The following is a 9,501-nucleotide window of genomic DNA, read 5'->3' as shown; positions in this document are numbered from 1 at the left end:
AATCTCTCACAACATATTCATGATGAAGTATTCCAGAACAACAAACCCAGTCAGAACTTCAAGACTCCATACTTGAAGTCTAGGCACACAGACCAATGGAACAGAATAGAGAACCCGAATAAACTCAAATACAGCCAATTGATCTCCAACAAAGAAAACAAAAACATAAAGTAGGAAAAGGACACCCGATTCAGCAAATGGTGCTGGGATAATTGGCAAGCCACATGTAGGATAATGAAACTGCACTCTCATCTCTCACATTATGTAAAAATCAACTCAAGATGGATCCAGGATTTAAATCTAAGACCTGAAACTGTAAAAATTATAGAAGATAACATCGGAAAAACCTTTCTAGACTGTGGTTTAAGTAAAGCAAAGACTTCATGACCAAGAACCCAAAAGCTAATGCAATAAAAAAAGATAAATTGGTGGGACTTAATTAAACTAAAGAGCTTCTGCACGGCAAAAGGAACAGTCAGCAGAGTAAACAGACAACCCACAGAGTGGGAGAAAATCTACACATCCGACAAAGAATTAATATCCAGAATCTACAAGGAACTCAAACAAATTAGCAAGAAAAAAAAATTCCATCAAAAAGTGGGCTGAAGACAAATAGACAACCCTCAAAAAAAGACATACAAATGGCCAACAAACATATGAAAAAATGCTCAACATCACTAATGATCAGGGAAATGCAAATCAAAACCACAACGTGATACCACCTCACTCTTGCAAGAATGGCCATAATAAAAAAAATAATAGATGTTGGCATGGATGTGGTAAAAAGGGAACACTTCTACATGGCTGGTGGGACTGTAAATTAGTACAACCACTATGGAAAACAGTGTGGAGATTCTTTAAAGAACTAAAAGTAAAACCACCATTCGATCCAGCAATCCCACTAGTAGGTATCTACCCAGAGAAAAAGACACTTGCACACACGTTTATAGAAGCAAAATTTGCAATTGCAAAAATATGGAGCCATCCCCAATTCCCATCAATCAATGAGTGCGTAAATAAATTGAGATATATATATATGTGTGTGTATATATATGTGTGTGTATATATATATGTGTGTGTATATATATGTGTGTATATATATGTGTGTGTGTGTGTGTATATATATATGTATATATTCTATTATATACCATGTAATACTATTCAGCCAAAAAAGGAATAAATTAATGCCATTCGTAGAAACCTGGATGGAACTGGAGACTATTATTCTAACTAAAATAACTCCAGAATATAAAATTAAACATCGTATGTTCTCTCATAAGTGGGAGCTAAGCTATGAGAATGCAAAGGCATAAGAATTATACAATTGACTTTGGGGACTCAGGGGAAAGTGTGGGAGGGGGTGAGGGATAAAAGACTACAAATTGGTTTCAGTGTATCCTGCTCAGGTGATGAGTGCACCAAAATCTCACAAATCACCACTAAAGAACTTACTCATGTAACCAAATATTACCTGTTTCCCAAAAACCTATGAAAATAAATTTTTTTTAAAAAGACTCTTTGGGGCTCTCAACTTCATTCTCTGTCAAGCTTGCTTCTCTGCCTTATACATGGAGGAATTCTACTGTTCTACTACTACCAGACTGGCAGATTGGGACTTTGAGAATATTCCTTATGTAGCTGAGGCTACTTTCTTCATAGGGACCATGCCAGGCAGAGGTTTCATCTAGTCTTCTGTGACAGAGGAATCCTGGCAGAAAAATAAAATAAAATAAAACTCCTTCTAGTAAGATTCTTCTTTGCCCCTTGTTTAATCTTAGACTTGAGTTCAAAAAAATTCCCAAAAGTTTTATCATATTCTTGAAATTATTATATTGAGTTTTGAAATTCAAAATATCCTGAATTTTCGCTTCTCTTTGCTTCTCCATTAAAATCATTTTACTCTTCCATGAAGTATGATTGGTTGAGGAGAGTTCCCAAAGTGAAGGGAGAAGCATACCTAATTCTCATAATTTCATCATAAAACTCCCCATCCCCAACACCAACCCCTGATACAGGTTAATATCACAGCAAGTCTTTCCCTGAAGGGGTATCGGGGTAGAACATTTCTGTGTCTACCACAGAAAATTGATGAGAAATGCAGTGTAGTACATAAAATATTTTAAACTGCAATCCAAATCCCCACTGTTAAGAAGGAAAGCACTAAAGATAGCTAAGGAAGGAATAAGGTGATTCTAATGAGCATATATGAACTTTTGATTTTACCTTAAAATAAGGTAAATAAGTGCTATTGATACAATTAGCTAAGTGCCTTCATTTTAGAGTTTTGTTTCAGTAGAAGGGAAGGAAGTAAGAAGACTTTAAAGGATTGGTCAGTTTCAAATAAGTTCCCAATATTTGAAGGGCTGATTCTTATCCTTGGTATCAAGTATTTTTCCACTGCCTTTCTGAATATGATGCAGTAAATATTTGCTTTCTCATCATATTTGTCACTGTCAATTAGACACCAACACCTACCAGTTTGAACAATGGAGACCTGAATTCAAATAAATTCTTGCCTTGACATATTCTGACTGCTTTGGCTCAGATACTTAAACTTTTCACCATCTGTTTCCTCATTTCCAACATTAGCAATCAGATCTATGCTATGGTGCTGTTATGAGGTTCAAATGAGATATTATTAAGGCCCAAGAAGCAAGCTCACCACTGCTAAGTATTGACCTCCATGTGCTATGTCCAACCCTCCCCTCTCAAGAGAGTAACATTTCATTGTTTACAGTGAGACCTTGAATCAAACTGTTTCACTTCTCAGGAAGTATAGGTGTGCACTATGCTGGGTGGGACATGATGTCACTATGTTGAAAAAACCTCACTCATAAGCAGGGAGTAAGACCCAACTCCATGTGGTGCCCTGCTGCCTATCAGAGCTGTATCCCTTCCTGCCCACTGCTGGAACAGACCCTTGATTCTTTTTTTTTTTTTTTTTTTTTTGAGACAGAGTTTCACTCTGTCACCCAGGCTGGAGTGCAGTGGCGTGATCTCCACTCACTGCAACCTCTGCCTCCCGGGTTCACGCCATTCTCCTGCCTCAGCCTCCCGAGTAGCTGGGACTACAGGCGCCCACCACCGCACCCTCCACCACGCCCGGCTAACTTAGACCCTTGACCCTTAACTCCTGATTGCTTTCCCAAAAGTCACAGAATGAAACAATTTGTACCCAACATGAATTTGAATACGTCCAGTGCTTTCTGCATGGCCTAAATTAGGACACGCTCTGCCTGGGATTTAGCCAGCATTTCTCCTTGTGTTGAAGTTGAAAAAAAACACCATAGGCCTGAGTGAGTGTGGTAAATGCAATATTAAATCAAAAACAAAAATGTGATTAGTTATGCAATATTTGCCACTATTTCACTTATACCTTTATTTCTGGAGATTAGAGGACTGGATGTTCATGTTTCCTTTTTTTAAAAAAAACAGTGCTATAGAAGTTAGCTTATGGTAGAGGTTTTATAATTACCAATGCTTGTTGATTAGTTGAACAGTTTCTTAGAATCTATCAAACATACCATTTGGTGTCTCCATTTACCAAAATATAATGCAAAAGAAAAATCTCTAAAGAGTTTTTTTTTCTTTCTGTTAAGTTTTCAAATTTTCTGCATAAAAAAATGACTAACTCCCACAGTATCTTTTTTACTAGGCACAATGGGCTGTCCCCAAATCCAGAGTATATATGTTATCCTTCTGCAGGGAATTCATGTGAATTCCCTGCATGGAAAAAGTCTCATAATCTTTCAAGCAAGCTACAAACTCCCAAAGACAGACTCATGTTTTGGGGCAGAAGGTAATAAGTACATTTATTCAGATTAATTGTACTGACAGTCTAAACATGTAGAATCTGAAATAGAGAATGTTGTTTAAAGACAGGCTATCTTAGTAGTTTCTTGTCCATAAGACTCCAAATTAATGGCAAACACAAGGTTACTCAGAAAGATACAGAAGAGTAATAATAAATGGATAAGGAGACTTTCTAATCCAACATTAGCTGACTCAAATTATGGGCCACTGACTAAATTTTTTTTTTTTTTTAAGACAGAGCCTTGCTCTGTTGCCCAGGCGGGAGTGTAGTGGGGTGATCTCGACTCACTGCAACCTCTGCCCCCCGAGTCCAAGCAATTCTCCTGCCTCAGCCTCCCAAGTAGCTGGGACCACAGGCACAAGCCAACATGCCGGGCTGATTTTTGTATTTTTAGTAGAAACAGTGTTTCACCACGTTGGCCAGGCTGTTCTGGAACTCCTGGCCTCAGGTGATCCGCCCACCTCGGCCTCCCAAAGAGCTGAGATTACAGGTGTCAGCCACCATGCCTGGCCTAAAATTCTTAACTAAAGTGTGTTTCCTTCAAGTAAAATTACTTTCACATAGTTTAATAGATACCATTAGACTTTAGACTTGGAATTAAAAAGATGAGGTTTTAAATTCCAGTAAGGTCACAAATGATCAAAACATTCTGGGAAAGTTTTCCTGAGCTTATTTTCCTAATTTAGTGTCTACCCTATCACCTGGCACAGAATGTGTTTAATATTTTTTACATCCTTCTCTTTATATTACCTATTTACTACCTTAAATTCCTGCTATTGTGTGACATTTTCTGAGGAAATGCCCTTAAGAAGCTTACAAATAGATGTATGAAGTAACGCTTAAATTCACAAAATAACCAAACTTGATTTACAAGCGTAATTGTAATTAATATATAATATTTAGTAAGTTATATTTTTAAAAATAATAATACCTAAATCAAAATGATAATAAGCTATGGATAAGAATCTGGAGACCATTCAGAGGGGAGGTTAATTTAAGCAAAACTTTGTGGTGAGTGTGGGTTTTGGTTCTTTGCAACGCATATGATAGAGGAAGTTTAAAGGACTGATTGCATAAATCATATAGCAATGAGTGAGAAAATTATGAGAAAGTGAATAAACTCCATCTGGCAGAAGATACAAGAATCATAGAGAAAAGGGTGCATAAGGCTGGCAGTGATAGTTGGAAGAGAAACTGGAGTATGAAGGTGAATAGTATAACTATGAATAGAAGTTCCAAAGGCTTTACACTAATTGGAGCGTTTGCCCAATCCAGGATCCCTTCTCTGGGAGGACTGGCCCCATCCATCCACCCATCATTGGTGTGAAACCATGGAAATTGTATTTATAAGATATGGCTTTGAACACCATTCCCTAACTTCCTTCTTCCGCTTACTTTTGGTAAAATATGGGAAATGAATACCTCATCTAAAATGGGCAGGCATAAGTTGGATGTCAGATCTCAACAATTCTAGGGAAAAAAAAGGAAGTTAGGAATATTCTAAACGGTTTGTTAGGCAACTAAACTGAGACCATGGAAAGTGCACACTTAAAGTTATAGTTTGAGCCATATGCACTTGAAAAAAGGATGAATATTCTTGGGAGGGAAGGCAAACTGGAGAAAGAAAGAGAAAACACAAAAGAAGATAATTTTTTTAAAAAAAGAAAAGATATTATGAAGGATACGCAGAGAGAAAAGATGAAAAATCACGGTTTTCTGGAAAAAACAGGAAAATAAATTCAGTTTCTGCCATATGTCTTATCCCTGATCCAATTTTTTTCTAAATATTTCTCCTGATTTCTTCCTTTGGTTACTTTATTATACTTTATTATACCTTTGCATTGTTATATTGTATTTTTTTTCCTTTTTGTTTATTTTACTTGAAATAAGATTTTGTTGTCTGAAACCAAAAGAGTTTGGACTGAGATAGAAGTAACAGGAGTATGTAGACTGGATAAAAATAAGGTTGGCCAAGGAAAAGTAAAACCAATTGGAAAACATTTGAGAGGGAAGAAATGAGGGAGTCAGGAAGACACCCGAACTAGAAAGTAAGGGATCAATTCAAAAAATACTATAAAGAAATGTACAGCAATAAGAAGTCAGTGATTATATGCGAAACTTCATAAAGACAAGTTGAAATTCACAAATGTGATTAAACAAGGTCATATTCAGTCTATAGTATGTACAATACCATAATATTGAATAATTAGATTAACCAATATAGGGAAGCCAGGATATTGTCCAAGTGATTTGATTTTGCAGGAATAATAAAGAATTTATTGGTGTTTTTATTAAATGTAAACTCAGTGAAGGTGGGGTTATGTTTGTTTTTTTCATCACTATATAGTGGTGTTGTAAGACTTATTCCTCAGTTCAGCTAAAAGCTGGGTTCTTGTCACACAACCGTGAAAGATTAGGCTCACAGACACTTTGAAGGGTGAGAAGGGCAGGGTTTATTGGGTGAAAAGGGAACAAAAGGAAACAGGGACTCTCAGCAAAGAAATAGTCCTGCTAATATGCTTCCCGCCTCACAGATTGAATCTCAGTTTACCACCCCAGATCAGGAGAGGCCAGGCTCCTCCCCACTGCAAACAGCATGAACTTCCCAAGGCTCCACCCCAGTGTACACTCCTCCAAGTGTGCAGGCTGGTCAGAGTTTCTTTGGGGACCCCTTTATACTTGGCTGTCTCACTGGTGCTCAGAAAAATGCACAGTGGTTTATATTTGCTCAGCAAATATTTTTAAATAAAGTGTGGTTTTTTTTGTATGATAGCAGAACATTCACAATGACACGATGAGCAGGAAAAAAATAAATAATTTCATCCTCATTACTATATAAGCATTATGTTGGTGCTAGAAAAAATAAAATCAATGAAACATGGTAAACCCTGACAGAGGTTTACAGTCCTGGGGAAAAAAAAGGCAAAGCTGAACGTACAGATACAAGGTTTATTGGCTCTTAAAACTTGAGAGTGGGAGGTTTTGGCAGAGAGTAACGGTTCAGCTTCATGGGAATTTTTGCTTTTAATACATACTCTGTTACCTTGCTCTACATCATCTAAACAGGTATCAACTGCACTTGTATTTTGTAGTTTGATATCTAATGCATAAGTCTGATATGAGCACCTTTTCCCATTTGTAGGATTCAGGCTCAGTACTTATTCATCATCAGGGTGCATCATCTCCATCTGTAACAGCTGGCAACATTAAGTATCTCTGGTAATTTCCAGGAGCTCCTCTCGTGTAGCTCACCTTGCAAAAGATCTAAAACATAAACAAGACGACACTGAGAAAAAAGGATGGTGGATCCAGTTCCAGTGACAAGGCCATCTGTCATGGAAAATGATAGAGTCGTAATTGAGGGGAGCCCATGTCGCCAATGAGAGAATCACATTAAACAGCAAGAATAAAGGGAAAAGGACAAAATGAAAGAGGAGAATGAGCTGAGAGGATTCTAGTCATGATGGTATCACAGTTAGAGAAGAGCGGGTTAAAACGATCAATTCAGATAAAAAATATTCAATGGTGAAGTCATGCTTGCATTCAACATGAATGCAGTGCTGTTTGTTGTATAGATACAGCATAATGGAGCTCTGTATGGCGAAACATATGATGTCATCCATAAAAATTGACCAGGTTACTCTCTATAGATATGTCTATATTCATGTATTCAATAATTATTCATCAAATGCATAATATATGCAAGACATTTTTCTGAGAGCTGTGGAGAATTAATTATCAATCTAACAAAACTCTGCCTCTGAAGTAGAAATTATCAAAGTTTATAAAAAAGACACACTCACATTAGTTTGAAATTTTCCGAATAAATTTCTTTTGTACTCTGGGAAGATCTTACTTAAAGCAAATTCATCTCTAAAGAATGGAGAAGCTTCTGTTCTACCATTGCCAAGGAAAATTCCAGTTAGTATGAATGAGGGCCCCAATCTCATATCTGTGCACAAGAAAGAGGAAAGGAAAGAATGGAGAGGTCAGAAAACAGTGGTGTGGAAATTAAAATCCTCATTTAAAAAATCTAAGAAGAACATGAGGGAAGCAATTACTCTGCATGTTTCCCAGCTGATTCACAGGAGATTCATGATTAGAGTTGGCCAGAGGAGGCGAAGGCATGGACTCTGTTGTGCCTCTTCCTGGAATTAGATGATATGGATGAGCAGTTCTCCCCTTGATGGAGTCCACATCATTTCCCCTGCCGTCCCTCTCGCTGGAAATGTCCCCCAGCTAACACAGGGCTTGCTCTGCTGTGGCTGCAAAACTGAGCTGCTGGCAGGGGGCAGATTGCTTTCCACAGAGGAGACCAGATATGGTTTCTTTGCTGCTAACCTGGTAGCTACACAGGCAGCAACTCCTTTGGAAGAGACTCCACCCTAAACCCTTTAAGGCTGGGCGAAAGATTAATGCTGCAGCTTAAAGTCAAAGAAATTCCAAGCTCCTTGCTCCAGAGCAGATTAAGTCAGTAGGAGATCCAAATAATGAGAGCCCCGAGGAACTATTCTGAAAATCAGAAGAAACTGAAAGAAAAACTTAAAATAACATCTCTTTTAAAGGAAAAGAAAAACAACAGGGAGGTTTAATAAATTTATATGGCCTCTCACTGGATTGTAAACATTTGAGATGATAAGTAAACAGAAGAGGGAATGGTGCAAAAGAGGAAAAAAATAGATGGTTCTTACAACTCTGCAGCATCTGCCAACCCAAACTACAGTGCAGACCAGACTGGTGAATTTCTCTGGGGACTTCCCAGGGTGTGAAAGAAGGGAAATGGGGAAAGAATAAGACCTGAGTTTCAAGGGAAAGAAAGAAAAAAATTAAATCTCTGAAAGTTTGCTTTTCTAGTCCCTGAATTACCATCAGCAAATGCTACGAAGGTGGATTTAAGGGAAGTATACATGCTAGAGATGCCGTTGAAGAAGGGAGGAAGCAGTGCTTGACCATCTGAAGCTGAGGAGTTCTGAAGATCCTTATCCAACCTCAAACTTGCTGGTGCTCATGTCTCTGTGGTTCTGAAGTAGAACTAGCCTTCAATCTCAGTGTCATGCCTTTATTCATTTAGGCCTGGAGGGAGGACAGAGGAAGAACCTTGCCTCTGTAATTTAGACTTCCATTATTCTGTCACAATTGCTGCCTTGTTGTTTTGTGGGGTTTTTTTTTAATCCTTTTTTTTTTTTCTGGCAGTTGCACAAGAATGTCCAGGAACCATATGGCAGAATGAGTTTTCATTTCTGTGTTCTCCTTTATTCCAAGTTCAAAATGCTGCTCGTGAAACCTAATCATAGATATTAAAAACCCTCCTTGTCTCTCTCATTTCTCCCTCTCACTACTGCCTAGGGATTTGGCTCAAGGAAACCTTGGCTAACAGTCAACTGAAAGTTGACTCTTAGATGGAAAGGCTGGGAAATATCAAAGACCTGCAAATGTTAGTTTGATTCACTTCAAGGTCATCACATCAACCAACATTTTATCAGCATCTGCAATTTCTAGATGTTTTGTAAAGTGTTGTGGGAATACAAAGATGATAAAAACATAGACATTCGCTCAACCAGGGGTAGTGGAAAGTGCAAAGACTGAAATCAGAGGAGAGTTGACCTGACTCTGCTGCTATAATTATGACTGTTCTCCCTCTAAATTTCCTTTTCTTAGAATACGGCCCCACTAGCAGTCCAGGGCAG

The 9,501-nt window shown here is 37.9% G+C and overlaps 1 protein-coding gene across 1 annotated transcript; it reads right to left on the bottom strand.

The window, feature by feature from the left end:
* Positions 1-6,522: 6,522 nt before the first annotated feature.
* On the bottom strand, positions 6,523-9,164 carry LINC02876 (long intergenic non-protein coding RNA 2876). The gene is made up of 4 exons (XM_055100869.2): positions 8,681-9,164; positions 7,876-7,962; positions 7,618-7,766; positions 6,523-7,078 (listed from the first exon to the last, which is right to left on the bottom strand). The coding sequence occupies exons 1-4, from the start codon at positions 8,721-8,723 to the stop codon at positions 6,983-6,985; spliced, it is 375 nt and encodes a 124-aa protein (XP_054956844.2). The 5' UTR covers positions 8,724-9,164; the 3' UTR covers positions 6,523-6,982.
* Between the last annotated feature and the right edge of the window lie 337 nt (positions 9,165-9,501).

Source organism: Pan paniscus, chromosome 19, assembly GCF_029289425.2.
Source record: "Pan paniscus chromosome 19, NHGRI_mPanPan1-v2.0_pri, whole genome shotgun sequence".
In the NCBI taxonomy this organism is placed as follows: domain Eukaryota; kingdom Metazoa; phylum Chordata; class Mammalia; order Primates; family Hominidae; genus Pan; species Pan paniscus.
This window is presented reverse-complemented; position numbering and strand designations above follow the sequence as displayed.